The 15,540-nt window shown below is 31.4% G+C and overlaps 2 protein-coding genes across 6 annotated transcripts in view; both read left to right on the plus strand.

The window, feature by feature from the left end:
- The window catches only part of LOC129003884 (collagen alpha-1(XVIII) chain-like), a 427,462-nt gene that overhangs the window by 134,671 nt on the left and 277,251 nt on the right, over positions 1–15,540 (plus strand). For all 5 annotated transcript variants that reach the window (XM_054432216.1, XM_054432217.1, XM_054432220.1 and 2 more), the window contains exon 2: positions 669–748. In XM_054432216.1, the coding sequence (XP_054288191.1) occupies positions 669–748 (80 nt within the window). The remainder of the gene's footprint in view (positions 1–668; positions 749–15,540) is intronic.
- Positions 8,273–14,179, plus strand: LOC129003888 (uncharacterized). Its single transcript, XM_054432225.1, has 4 exons — positions 8,273–8,536; positions 9,949–10,319; positions 12,914–13,205; positions 13,475–14,179. Exons 1-4 carry the CDS (start codon positions 8,281–8,283, stop codon positions 14,020–14,022), a joined length of 1,467 nt encoding a protein of 488 aa, XP_054288200.1. The 5' UTR covers positions 8,273–8,280; the 3' UTR covers positions 14,023–14,179.

Below are 15,540 nucleotides of genomic sequence, written 5' to 3' on the forward strand. Positions count from 1 at the left end.
ATTTAGGGTAGGAGGATTCTCTAAAACACTTTTCTCCTTAAACTTATCATCATATTGCATTTTCCATAAAAAGTAATCTAATATAAAGGCCTTTATAAGACTTTTTATTTATTACTAAACTTCTGATTTTGATAGTGTTTTTATAATGTTACCTTTAGTAACAAATATAGGAATGGATTATACTTCAGATTTGTTGAGTCAATAAAAATATAGTTTTTTGTAGGATACAGAAATAATGCTAACCACTAAGTAGGTTAGTTGTTAAGTATATAAAGGAAAGCGGTAGACAACTCTACTGGTGGTACAATAATCTCTTACACAATTCTCTGTACAATAATATGTTAGTATAATAAACTACGGTAAAACCTAATAGGCCGTTAACCATATTTTAAAAGCAGAACGGTGTCCCAAAAACTATTCTAATGGAGTTTGACCATATGAAAATAAATGTTTTTCGTTAATATACCTATATAACACACCTCAATATATACATTTTGAACAGATTGATCAGTATCATATTTCAAACCATTCCATTAAAAACACATTTGTTACAATATTATTTCTTATATGGGGGGATGTGAGTTGTAGATGGTTATTCCCTTTTATTTCTATTGTATTTTATTTGATGTGTCATGGATTTAGATTTTATTGTATTAATGTTGTTCCAGGAGTGAAGTGGTGGTTCCTGTGGTGATTATCTGTTGTACCTGCATAGTTGGTGTGTCGTGTGCTTCAAGAGGCCAGGATGGTAAGTTAATATCTGCTAGGCCAACCTTTACTAATCTATATACGTTTTTATTTAAATAAAATTTGATTTTAGTTTATTTCGGTATTTACTGTTATAGGAATTATAACAATGAGCATGTACAATATATTTATTAATGCTAACTGATTAATTATAATTTACCCATGTTGTGTTACCTCATCATCTAGACACGGGAAAATAGTTGAGTCATAAATGTCTACCCATTTTTGAATTAAGTATCCATTGTTAAATGGAACAATGGACTGGTTTCGAATGAATAGGGAATTCTTCGTAAAAGACGTAATCACATAAAGTCCCAACACATAAAACGTTTACCGTGGAGCGATATAGCACAGTCAGCTAAACTGTGACGTATTGAAAATCCCCGGTACAGTCATTTAAACACGTGCACATAGTTATAGCTAGTTATACTGTTGTTGCTAATTCGGATGAAAGTGTTTACTTCATTACCGTTAATAAGTATTAAAAGCAACAAAGAAATTTACTTTTCAGTAATAAAGAGACATCGCAAACAATTACGTATCAGTTTTTCAACTTTCATACCTATAAATTCCAAAATAAGTTTCATATGGAACAATCTATATAATTAATACGCTACATGAAACTTTGTCGGTTGAACTCCTCCGCCATTTCTTGACCGATTTTATCCATTGACGCCTCATTGGAAAGAGCGTGTCGCGTAGATTTGCATTTTTTACATTTTTTTTAAAGTCCCTTGGGCTCTGCCCCAGTGGCTTTGAAAGTTCCCATGTTATCCTTATGGAGAACACAATTGTTTACATTTTGATCAGCTGTATAATTTAATTGCTGTTATTTATTTTTCAATTCAACGAGCGCATTGAGTACATTTATTTACCATTTGAGTTTGTGTAAACATAACCCCCAAGACGGATCGTGTTAGTATGATTGTATCCTAAATTTGTGTATTTATCGTTGTTTTGTGTCGCTATGACGGATCGGGTTAGCATGATTGTAACTTTAATTTGTGCATTTATCGTTGTTTTGTGTATCTATAATTTGTTTATTTGTTGTTATTTCGTTAAATGCCTACGACGCGACGAAAACGAAACATAGACAGGAGGCGTAATCGTGATAACGACCGCAGCTACAGAACAGTGGCACGTAATAGGCTTCTTAACTCATCACAGTCAGCACCTGACCCTGGACAATCTCAACTATTAGGTTACAATGCGCCCTAACACTACCACAAAACGACTTTTCGTTCTCAATTGGCCCTCTATCAATGACCTGTGTTGCCTGTACAGCGAGGCATTTTGAGAAGGAGAAAACCGACCGGAATGCTTGAGGTTTATCAATAACGAAGATAAACGTGGTCAACCTTATATGGCTATAAGTCAGGAAGTGTTTGTATAAAACATTAAAAAGCAATCTTAGGTTATGAAATATGATACAATATTTACAGGGAATTTTGATTACTGTTTGTTTTGTACATCTTGAGTATCTCCATGAGTTACACACCGGTAATCTTTGAGTTGACTCTTTTAAACTCAATGTAAATATGACTGTTATTCGTTTAGAAATAACTCCTTTAGGCCTAATACTTTGCAATTGCTCGAATTCGAGCAACATGTACACTAGTACTTAATGGTTTTTGTAAAAAATTATTACATTTAAGATGTGTATTAGATTGCTTAAGGACTTATACAAGATAAAATCGATAATACTACTGACAGAAGTTTAAAGGACTTCTTACAATCTTTCAATGAACATAAAATGATTAATAAAACGTAGACAATTCATGTTTAGACACCTATAAACTCACAGAGTAATAAGTTGTTTGTAACATTATTTACCATTCCTCACAGTTAACTCATAAAATTCTACTTTATTTTTATTTTTGGTGTAACACATATCGTCGTTGTTTTAAACTGAAAATATGGGTAAAAATATGAATGTAGGTATATTGTTTTACTAAATCAATTTAGGTATATAGAAGTAACAATCATATATTACTGGACAGTGAATAACAACCACCTCATATTTGTTGTTTGATCAGTTCGTGTAGGCATTTTAAAATCTATTATTTCCGATACCCATCTGACTTGAACCCGACACAATCCGAAAATAATCCATTTAATTACACCATATATAGTCTGTATGATACTATCTTACAACATTTTGATAGACAGTTTAAAGATATATTTTATCTAATTTAATGGCCAGATCACTACCGATAACACTATTTATATAAAATAAATATCTCAATGAAGACTAACAATAATGTTGAATAATTTGTAATGGCATTAAACATTAAAGTAAAGTATAAAGTTCAACTAGTAGAAGTGGAGGCTGCTATCAAGAGTCTGTTTGCTTTTCTCCCTATAAACATAACTTCACAAACCTTCTGATCAACTGTTTGAGTTTCCCACAAGTACTGTGTTTGGTTAATCAGCTGTAATTAAAATCAACGCAAACTAACCACACTGTAGGTTGTATGAGAACAAACGTTGAATGCATTATTTCAAGGTGTAATGCAAATGTTTATGTAAATGTTATATGTTTTAAGGGGAAAAAATACTTCCTATTCAAGAATTTGTTTACTTGTATAATCCTCGAGTTATCTCTTATGATATGTTATTCTGGGAAACCTATAGGTAATGTTAAAAAGATTTCGACTGTAGACTGTATTCAAGGAGATAAATATAATTTATTAGAAAGTTTTCAAATTTTATTTGGAATCGTATTTGCAAGTAGAAATAAAATTACGCCGAAAATAAAAAAAATCGCCTATTGGGTCTGATGATGATTGGAATGTCCAATCGAAATCTTTCACCACTTACCATCTTTTAAATGTATATTTACGGTCTTGTGAGTATCAGTATAAGCGTAAATATAATATGTTTTAAGTGTTATAAGACGTTTCTTTTATTTACTTTCTGTAAATTTAATAACACGTACAATGTATTTACCGTCTTCTGAGTAAACAGTATAAGTGTAAATATATAGTTACAAGTGTTATTTGACTATTTTGTGTGCTTTCAGGTAATAAAATTTAAAAACTTTCATTTTTGCTAAATGGTTAATTTTTAGTGTAGAATTTGTGTAAATTTTTGTATGAATTGTAGGTTATTGTGATGCAATACGTAAAATCAGCTTCGGTGCAACGAGTACTAAACGGGTCCAATTATAAGTTTTTGTATGAATGTATTTTGCCATTCTCCAGGTCACTGAGAGTAATATTTCCTTCAGATTAAATAACTCTTCGGTTATTCAGGAATCACAGATGAACGATAACTTTGTATTCTTCATAAGTAACCTGAGAGGCAAAATGAATGCCCCATGAAACATGGAACTTAGGGATTTTTGTAAGAAGATTCTAGATTTATACACTGAAGTAGGTATTTTCATCAGGATATAACCCAAACGCTAATCTCTCACGTGCTTTAACATATTTATTTACTTACCATTATCTTTAATCATGAATATATACTGTGTACATTTTCATAATATTTTTTAATTTTTGTATAGGAAATGACTTTTAAATGTGATAAAATAGCTGAGTTGTATAGCATTTAAAGATGATACATTGTATCATACCTGTAACATCATTGATCTTTCTAGTTTGACGGAATAGGCAAGACTGCTTTTTCTAATTTGTGAGCAAGAGTTTTGATTGATTTAAACTTATGACGGAAACTCCTTACAAAGTATTTTGGTTCCTAGAGATATGATGAAAAAAAAAACAGTTTCATCGTTAATATATCTATTTAGTCATCAGGTTATTAAATAAGCTTGTAAACAAATAAAATCGTTTTCCTACAGTCGCCCGACAAAGTTGGCTTCCTTGTACTGTTTATAGTACAGAAAGCTGCTAATTGCTGCATATTTATACTTTGCCGTACGGTTTATACTTTGCCGCACATCAGGATTCCAACGAAACAACACAAAACAGCGTGGTTCCATTATGCACGTAATCCGTGTACGCTTGGAAATAGGTTGGCAACACTTAACTTACAGATAATTATACTATGAGCAGCTGATTGACTATTATAACTACGATTTAACCTGTCATTTCGTGTTTATAGTTTCGGTATTTCTGAACTTTCTGGACTTTTCTTTTAAACGTTTTTAAAACCTTCCTACGATCTTAATAAACAAGAAAATACCTTTTAAGCATTTTTTTTTGGGCGCGGAAACCACTTCAAATTACAAAAACATACGGAACTATATTCTCAAAACTCGGAGCACATTTCTTGCCGAGGAAAAATAGCGGAGTGATATGGACCGCGGGTACTACTTTCTCTAGGGCACCATTTGTGTTGCCAGCTGAACCTAAAAACGTGTTGCATAGTGTTTGAAAGACTAATTATTTATATGCTTTATAGTGACTGTAGGAAAAATATAATGTGTAACACGAGTGAAAAAGGCCTTTGCTGCACTCGAGATCATTCCACACTCGCCTGCGGCTCGTGCGTAAACATTGCTCTCGTGTGCAGCAAAGTGCCACTTTCACCACTAGTTACACAAATAACTATTTCTGTCACAATGGGAATATATTGAACATAGCGGTATCCCAAAACGTCAGAAGTTTTACTGGTGTTCTTTGAAAGCTGCCTGTTTATGTAGTCTAAGTTATTAGTGTTATCAGACCATGAAAATGGCACAATCGGACAATCAACATGAGTATATAACCAACAACTTCGCTGGTGTTGGCATTGGAAGCTGGGACTTGGCAGTGAACAAAGGTAAGTTATAAATACATTGAAAATATATAGAAGATTTTTTCTTTGTAACACTTTATATAAGACTTGGATCTATTTGTAAATATTACGTTTTAAGAACTACAATTGTGAGTATATCTTTACTTTTGGTTTATTTCGTTGGGATTACTTTATATTTACCGTGTGTCTTTTGGCTAAATTTTACTTTAGCCATTTTATTTTGTTTTCTATCCATAAATAAATGTTTTATTGAAAAATACACTATCCACAGGTATACCTATACAATTTTTAAAACAACATAGAGATACACAATAACGTAATGCTTTGGAACGTAACAGGACTGATAGTTGAATGTATAGTCCAGCTTCTAAACTTCGTAAATTTAAACGAAGACAAACTTTAATATCTAAACTAAATTTAAATTGAAAATAGTGTATGAAAATTACCTGAAACCCGTATATTTAAGGAGGATGATCGTAGTATTGTGTGAGTTAAAATTGCCTGAAAATGCAAAAAAAACTTTCTTAAATAAACGGATTTATCTAAGTATTTGTTTTAGGGTGTACAGCATAAATGTTTAACCCTTATTGCATGGATTTGGTTTTGACTTGTAGTTAACTTAGTTGTAACCACTAAGTACTAAGCTGTGAGAAAAAGCTGGTCTAGTGGTAAAGCGCGGGACTTTGGTTTCTGAGGTCCTGTGTTTGTATCCCGCCAATCACCAATGGATTTTATCTGAGTGATAATACAGCAATCCCTAGAAATAGCATGGTGGTGTGTGAAAAGGGTACCTGACTAGAAACTAGTCTCTTAGGGAAAAGAAGAAGAACCACTAAGTTGTCTTATTGCTCTGTTTTGATTGATATGTATTATAACTAATTAATTTGTACTATTTCAGTGTCATTCCAAAGCAGAGCATAGTTTAAACCATGGAGAAGTCGTCCACCATGCTTTGTATAGGAGTTTTGTGGCTATGCTTTGTAAGTAAAGAATGATTAAATTTTTTTTTTTTTTTGTTAAAGCTATATATAAAATGGAATTTAAGAAAATGATCATGTAAAATTATTTGTTATTTGGATATGTAGGTGAGGACAAAAAGAAGTTTGAGAACAAAATTGATTATTGACGATTGTTGTAGAAAAAAACATAAAAAAATTATCCTAAAGGTCTTACTGCAACAATACTGTTGGCATACCTTATTGCTAAGGAAATTATAACGTAGAAGTAAAATAAGCCATTAAAATAATTACAGTATACAGAAAAAATCACAAATGTTTAACATTTTGGTGATAGTTATTACATGTATGTTTTACTTATGAACAACTTTAACAAATCTTTTACCAAAGGAGCAAGTTGAAATAATGAAATGATGATTTATTCCACCATAATTACATAAAATAAAAATTAAATAAAAACTCTGAATTACGTTGCCACAGCATCCAGTTAATGTGACAGTTTTACAACTTATAACAAATTGTAATTTTAGTTTAAAGATTGTCGTATGGATTTAATTATAACATGTTAAATTTCATATATCATATTGTTTTTTTGTTGTTCTATAAATATATTTGAAATATTGTGTTAGCTTAAATACATAATTAACAGCTTTAAGATTATTCTTTTGACATTATCGGTTTGGTTTATAAAATAGTTTGATAAATACTATAAATACCTCACTACAAAAATATTCAAGTTTATATTTTTTTTTATCCATCGTTTTTTAGCGAATTTCCCATATAGGAAATAAGCTATTACCGTAGGTCTCATGGTAAGACCTAGACCCCGGACCGATTTACTTTTTTGTTTTGAGGTCCCCAGTGGCCAAAAACACCATCCGTTCAAATTCATATATATATATTTATATAAATATATATATATATATATATATTTATATATGTGTCCGTTAGCGCGATAACTCGAGCAAAAATGATCCGATTTTGATGAAATTTGGTACAAACGTGTAAACCTACGTTTATTCGAACGAGTTCGCGAACCAGCATAATCGGACCATGGGAACAGGGGTTTATGGGGGGTTTTATGGGGTTAAAATGGGGTTTTCCCATTTTTTAACCTAAAAACAAAACATTTTGTATTTTCTTTCTCAACCATTTTGTAGAGCTTAAAAAAATAAATAATTTAGTATATTGAAGCGCTGTTGTATGCCTAACGGTCACGGAGAAAATTAAAAAAAGTGTAATTTAAAATTCCCATGTTATTCTTATGGAGAAAATTAAAACTGTTGTAATTTACTTGTTTATGGATATAATGTTGATAAAATTTGGCAAATTTATTTATTTTACCCTATACTATTGACATATTGTCAAAAACACTTTTTACCTCCCCCGTAGCAGCAAACCTAAGCACTCGTTAAATCTTATGTTATTTAAATTGGAAATATATAACTTATGTTTTATTTATCTAAATATTTTAGTAAAAATGTAATCAGACAGTTGAAATTCGCTTAGTCTGCAGGTTTGCTGCGGCGGGGGTATTTTTTTATCAAACGGTATAGGCCTAAATTATTGAATCATTGATTTTTCCCTCAGTATAAAAAGGTTAGATTATTACAATCTTAAATTATAAATGTTTCGTACAATTATATTTGAAAAATATAAAACACTGTGATAATTCAATGTATAGCTTGGTATTTTATTTCAACATATTTTATCCAAAGTTCAAACCTTTGTCAATGTGTGATATAGTCTCCAAATACATATAACTGAGTATATCACTAAATGTTAGTATTTTTTTTCATTGCAGGCAAGTGTTACTGGTGACGTAAGATATTGGGTCTATAATACTGTATCTTTAGAACACCTTTCTCCGGAACAAATGGTTAACACATCTAAAGAAATGGTTAGATTCAAAGACGAGCATATTTATGAGAGATGGTGGACGACAGAAAATCTTACATGTCAGGAGGTAGAGAAAGTATTAGATCTGATGAGAGATAAAATGGGGAATGACCTGAACTTGCTTATGATTGATGCAACAAGACATTTAAATAAAGCTAAACGTGTTGGAGACAGGAAAATACAGAGGTGCAGCGAAGATATTACAGTCCAAATTAAGGAAGCTGTTGATGATGGTAAGTTTATTGAAACCACTATATCGAATTTTCCCGATTATGCAAAAAGATTTGTAATTTGATCTTAAGGACTTACTGCGAATGAAAACAAATCTCAGTATTGTAACGATGATATCTTTGACCAAAAAACTAGCTTGATAAAACTATTTGGCTTTAAATCAAATAAGAAAAAAAACATAAAAATAAAAATCCCTGTTAAAGCAAGCAGCTGATATTATTCACTTACAAAGCTACACACTCACTCAGATCATCTTGCTTCGTTCTACACTTTTTTTTGCATTAATATTTAGCTTAAAATACACTCCTAAGTGTGTGTCACTGTATAAATGTAACGATAATAATATATAACGAATACAATAGTATGTTAATAACTAGGGCATAAAGTGACTCTTTTCGACCCGAGCTTAATTTATTTGATCGAAGCGAAGCAAAATAAGCGTGGGTTGAAAAAAAACTTGTTGTGCTCGTATAATAAACTATATTTTCCACCATATTGCTTCATTATATGAACAAAATGTGTTTTACAAAGCTAAAATAGTTTTTGTTTACAACCTCTTAAAACTACTTCTATGCTAATCGAAACAAATATTTAGTAAGTGATTCAATCGTTTCGTCCATTACGAGTGTGTTAGTGAACATTATACTACCGATATGTCCAACTATTTATAATAAGGCAACCATAAGCTACAATCCGGTTAAACAATCGACAAATACTTTTTATACATGCAACTGGTTACAATCGAAATCATAACTGAGTTCACTACAGGTTATCTTTACTCCCTAGGGGCTAAAACGTCTTTTACTCCCTAGAGCTAGTTTAGACCTGCAAAGTATGCATTGAAAACCCCGAAAAGTACATTTCAGAGGTATGTCAACCAATATAATAAAAAATGACATTGTTTGAATTAAATACTATACGAATATATATTACACAAAATTCATAGGATTTGTATATAGCATTAAACTGTTTTGTAAAACATCGAGTAATTTTCTGGCTTAGTATTTCCCTGGGCAGTTAGCACCTGAATAAAATCTAGCCTTACCTTAAAAAAACAATTGTACTAGATTGTTTAACTATATCCAAGCAATTCGAAAGAAAATTATGCATAGACAGAATTTTCACCGCTATAAATTTTTACAATCAAGGTAGAAAGGTATACCGTATAATATAACCCACCAAATCATAAAATTTAGCCTACTGGTATATGAAATGGTACTAATATGATAATTTAAGCTTTAGATACAAATTCAAATGAATAAAATGACTCAAATAAATATTTCCTACGATAAACATTTTTATTTCATTCGTGATAATGTTTATTTTAACATGATATACTTGCATGGGTTTTTACTCCTAAAATAGGCTGTTTTATGATGGACCTAATTAATCTTTGGAATTGAAAATGTTTCAGGGGTTTACAGTTTCTTAAGATGCACTGCAACGTCTTCAATAGTACAAAATGACATCACAACAGATATGCAAAAGAAAAGATTTAAATACCAGAGTGCTATTAACCATACGCTAAATAGCATAGATGGCTGTTTAGTGTATAGCAATAAAAATGCAGAAACACATAGAGATCAGTGCATCGAAAAATTAATCAACGGAACTCAAATAGAAACTAAAGAAGCCTGTAAAACATTCACGGAAAGCAAATGTATGGCCCATTTCACTGATGATATTCTGAGCTGTACTCACAAAGTATTTAATGAAATAGCAGATAAAAGAGAAAAACTTTTTAATGAAATACGATCTTGCGTTGGATATCATCAAGTTTATCAAGTAAGTAAAGACATGGTCTACATTCAAACTTTACGTCAACAGGTGGAATATCCAGTTTTTGAAAGAAGATCTTCGGTTTTATTTTTATAAAGTAAATAGTGACAGAAAGTTCAATATTTATAGAAAACAACAAAATTCTGAATTACGACCAAACGTTTCGGAATCGGACTAGGGTTTATTGGAACTTTTTTGTTCCTTTTGATCAGAATCCACTGACGAAGTTGTGGGCGTCAGTAGAAGCTCACCCTGTATATCGTTTTGTGCATTTTCATTAGTTATTTATACAGGGTGTTCATTTGAAAACTTTCCATATCTGTTGTGTGCAAAGGTAAGGCTTTTACCACTTGTTTGTTCTCATTTCCCCCTAATTTGGACATGCCAAATCCAATAAAATTATTTTCAATTTCGAAAAATGCCCCAAAAGGGCCCAATTTGGGGGGTAGGGGTGCTTTTTGAGAAATTTTCAAATGTAAACATGGGTTTTTAAAGGTCTAATCATCCCGACTATTTTAGTGCAATAAAAATGTAATTATCTTTAACCGTATTTACAGGGTGGTTCAAAACATTTTAAAAAAGGACTTTGAGGTTATGTACCGTATTACCCGAACTACTGAACGGAACAGCGCCAAATTTATTTCCAAGCTTATTATTGATCTACTCTTTAAGTTAACTTGTAATAAGGGCATTTTCCATGTTATTTTCTAATTTTAAAAAAATCTCAAATTTTAAGAATAAAAGAAAGCTGAAAACTCAAAATTCTTAAATAGCAAGGTATAACAAATTTCATACCACGTGAAAGGTAATTTTTTAACAAACATTTTACGTATTTAAGTTTTCTTTCTATCTCTTACCGTTTAAAAATTGCAGTAGAAAAACTGAATTTTCTATGGTAAAATTATAACTAGTTTTCTAACAAAATACGCATTGCACTTTGCTCAACGATGTATTATGATTAATTACAAATTGATCAACTACTTTTACTTGTGTCAGTTCATCTTGGACCCTCCATCCTGTTCTTTTCTCATTGGTAACTGAGCCAGTTTCAGAAATTTCTTAACTAAATCATTTACAGCTTTATGACTTAAGGTCTTACCTGGATATTTTTTGTTAAACACTTTGCAGTTATCCTGAAACACTTTTGTTCTGCCCAATAAGTAAAAATAAAGTCTATTTTTTAAAGTGTACACCATATTCGATTAGATACTATAGAAAATAGTACTTTTTGAAATTAGTACTACCATTGACTAGTCAATGGTACTACAAAAAGCGGCCCACATGTAGGTTGTCCTCATCAGCTATACGACTTGTTTTTCACAAATTAAAACGTAATAACTTGTTTGTCAATCAGGGTATCAATAATTATGAATTGTTTCCTTCAGTTAATGCACCATTAAATGTGTCTAGAGACGAATTTTGGCTGTTTTATTAGAAAACTAGTTACAATATTACTATGGAAAATTAAGTTTTTCTGCTGTAATTTTTAAACGGTAAGAGATAGAAAGAAAACTTAAATACGTAAAATGTTTGTTAAAAAAGGACCTTTCATGTGGTATGAAATTTGTTATACCTTGCTATTTAAGAATTTTGAGTTTTCAGCTTTCTTTTATTCTTAAAATTTGAGATTTTTTAAAAATTAGAAAATAACATGGAAAATGCCCTTATTACAAGTTATCTTAAAGAGTAGATCAATAATAAGCTTGGAAATAAATTTGGCGCTGTTCCGTTCAGTAGTTCGGGTAATACGGTACATAACCTCAAAGTCCTTTTTTAAAATGTTTTGAACCACCCTGTAAATACGGTTAAAGATAATTACATTTTTATTGCACCAAAATAGTCGGGATGATTAGACCTTTAAATTGATGTATCACACAACCCATGTTTACATTTGAAAATTTCTCAAAAAGCACCCCTACCCCCCAAATTGGGCCCTTTTGGGGCATTTTTCGAAATTGAAAATAATTTCATTGGATTTGGCATGTCCAAATTAGGGGGAAATGAGAACAAACAAGTGGTAAAAGCCTTACCTTTGCACACAACAGATATGGAAAGTTTTCAAATGAACACCCTGTATAAGAAGAATCTGCAAACTTAAAATATTAATTTTTTACTAACAAAAATAAAAAAAAAACCAATAAACATAAAGAGTAAAGAGAAGAGGACTTATAGTGTTTACATGATTCTTAAAACTTGATTTCTTTTTCTTTATTCGAACCAAGAAATTGGCCTAGAGATCTACGTGGTAAAAATATCTTTAATACTGTTTGGGTTCCATGTGTTTATTTTATCGCACTTAAATAATTTAATATTCAAAGAAATCGCTTCATCACTAATTTTGTAGTTGCTTAGAAAAGCTAGAAACGAACAACACATACGTGAAAAGTTTATGTGTGACAGATAATAGCAAAATACTAATTTGTATAGGCCTCCATTCTTAAATTGATAGTCACCTCATCCTTCAATTCCTAACATATATCTCAGTGAATGCTATTCGGTTTCTAACCACATAAAGAAAACTATAGTAGTTTTACTCTTTAATATATCTTTTTACATTGATTTTACAATATTTTTACCCTTTACCACTTTTGTTATTTCAGAAGCAGGACAACTACGGTCTGCTATCCAAGGATGCGTTGTCATCTTTCGCACACTTTTACAAGGCTCTCAACTTTGCGTACGATAAAAAGCTAACCGAAGCTCTGGCATATTATAGTTCACAAATTGCACGAGAGAACTATAACTTGGCAATCAACAATGAAGATAACTATACAAGCCTACTTTACCCCTACTTTATTGCCTTAAATAAGACCTGGGAAGAAAACAGATCTAAGAAAGAGAGAGCTTGTAATTTGGAAGCTAATAAATCATTGAAAACGTATATTGCTGAAGGTAGTAATCGGTTATTTGTTTTTCTATCATACGTTTTTCTATTTTATTGATTTAAATTTCAGTATAAGAATACTCACTTGAAAATTCATTTTAGGAAATCATAACTATTGTACAAAAAAACGACCAACGTTTGTTTAGCTTATGTTTTACCGTATTAGTTACACATTTTGTGATAATTTTTATTTACGCCTTTTGAAAACTATTATTAAATATTTTTAACTGTTCTAGATTTTTTATTTAATATTAATACATAAACAATAACGTTTCAGCTGGAAAGGACAACCAGGAGTGCTGTGAATACTACAAGAATCAGTATATTCAAGATTTTGATACATTTAAAAACACAATCAAAACATTTAACTCAAAGCTTCAAGAAGCAGGGAATGTTGCAGTCTTAAGATGCATTGGACAAAGACCTATAGAAATCTTCAACCTAGCAACTATTAAAAAATGTGCTGCGCTAGCAAGAAAGAATATTGAGTGGGAGTGGGAAAAGGTAATGGGTGAGTTCAGAAAATATTATTTCTCTAGATTTGCTGCCCCAAAAATGCCTGAAAAAAAGACTTGTTATGATCTAAGGCGTTCGAGATTGATACTGGATGCAGAGAAGACTATGTATAACTGTACAAGATGTTTGTTTGGCGAAAATGGGGACCATTATGCAGTGACACCGTTTCCTAATATTTATACTGTCCAGGAATGGGACATTTTCAACGAGTCAATATTGAAGTTTGATGGGATCATGCGCGATTATTATAATGAGTTATCAACAACAGAGCAACCAACAACAACAGAGCAACCAACAACAACAGATTAACCAACACAGTATTCGTCAGTAAAACCAATGGAAATGGAAGAAGATATTATATTATGGTCATGATGTCCAGCTAACAACTATGTTAGTCTGAAGTAAGCTAAAATATTTATGTGTGTTGTATTTTATTATTTTGGCAGAATAAATTATTTGAACGGTTCTTGTTTTAACTATTTATTTAGCTCATTGATTCCTAGAACTGCTGAGTAAAAATGTTAGTGTTATACTTTTAAACGGACACTATTTCAATTCGCATAAGTGTCTGAAAACTAAAAGAGAATAGAGGATTATAAAATTACCATCCTATATTAGAGTATACGTAGATCATAGTATAGTAAAATAAATTTTTAAGAAATACAAATTTACTTTTGACGATGTCAACAGGTAACTTTCTTGAGTAAACATGTTTAACTCTATTTTTCTTTATTATTTATTATTCTTTTATTGTACATTATCATTATTCTTTATTTCACTTTTTCAATTTTAATTGTTCCTCCTTTATATTTATCAAAGCTGTTGCTGAAACCTCCAACGCCAGGTTGACCATTTGTACAATCTACGTAGGGAAATCAAGCTCATAACACCGCAGTAATATTTGATATTTTCAAAAGATATTGTTTTGGAAATAAAATACGGATTTATTAAGATAATTTTTTACATTAGCAAAGATTTTTAATAGTTCTTATTGTTGTTGGGAAATACGTATTCTTAACCTTCTTACAATGTTCTGTTTAAGCCATCAATTGATAGTCCAATTACTTTTTTATAGAATCACATGTATTTATACTTTTAAAAATTACATTTCGATATTTTTTGCTACTTGTTTAAGTAAAAAGCATAAATAGAAGAAAGCTTTTTTCGGGACTCTATGAAAATACTAAACATTTTTCATCGGCATAATATTCAGGCATAATAGTGTAGGGACATTTGTAAATATAGGAAAGTTCATGGGATTTTGAATGAAGCAATTATATGACAGATAGGTACGAGCTATATAGAATCGTGTAATACCAGGTGTTTTGTCTGAAAGTGTGGCTGAGCTGGTGTATGATGCAATTATATGTCTTTAACTAAAGAACAATTTCCAAATCAAAATAATTAAATGTTAAATGAATAAGGTACATGTCTCACTTTAGGTTTTGCTAGAAATGCATCAATGTCACTGTTAGCGGCCATCTTGGAATATGACGTCACACACCAGCTAGGCCACGCCACACTTGATGACAAAACGCCCGGTAGTACACGATTCTAAATTTCATTACCATTTTGTCACCGGCAATTATACAATTGCTCAATTCAAAATCCCACGAAAATACATATGCCCCACAACTACTGTATAACAATTGGTACTACTGTGATTGTTGGTGAGTCGGTGGCTCAGTCGGTAGCGTAACGGACTTCGGGCCGAAGGCAGCGACGGTTGTGGGTTCGAATCCTGGTCACTGCCGCAAACATTTTATCAGTACAGTTCACCTTCGTACTGTAAAGGCTCACACCTTGCTTTGCTGGATACGCTCCACC

Source organism: Macrosteles quadrilineatus, unplaced genomic scaffold, assembly GCF_028750875.1.
Source record: "Macrosteles quadrilineatus isolate MER2022 unplaced genomic scaffold, UCM_ALF_1.0 Scaffold_9__3_contigs__length_116548681, whole genome shotgun sequence".
Taxonomy (NCBI): Eukaryota; Metazoa; Arthropoda; class Insecta; order Hemiptera; family Cicadellidae; genus Macrosteles; species Macrosteles quadrilineatus.

Excerpts from the sequence above, each read along its gene's own strand:
- LOC129003888 (XM_054432225.1), top strand. The coding sequence starts at position 8,281 with ATGGTTAACACATCTAAAGAAATGGTTAGATTCAAAGACGAGCATATT. Across the intron at positions 10,320-12,913 it reads GATATCATCAAGTTTATCAA|AAGCAGGACAACTACGGTCT; the intron begins GTAAGTAAAGAC and ends TTGTTATTTCAG. Across the intron at positions 13,206-13,474 it reads GAAAACGTATATTGCTGAAG|CTGGAAAGGACAACCAGGAG; the intron begins GTAGTAATCGGT and ends ATAACGTTTCAG.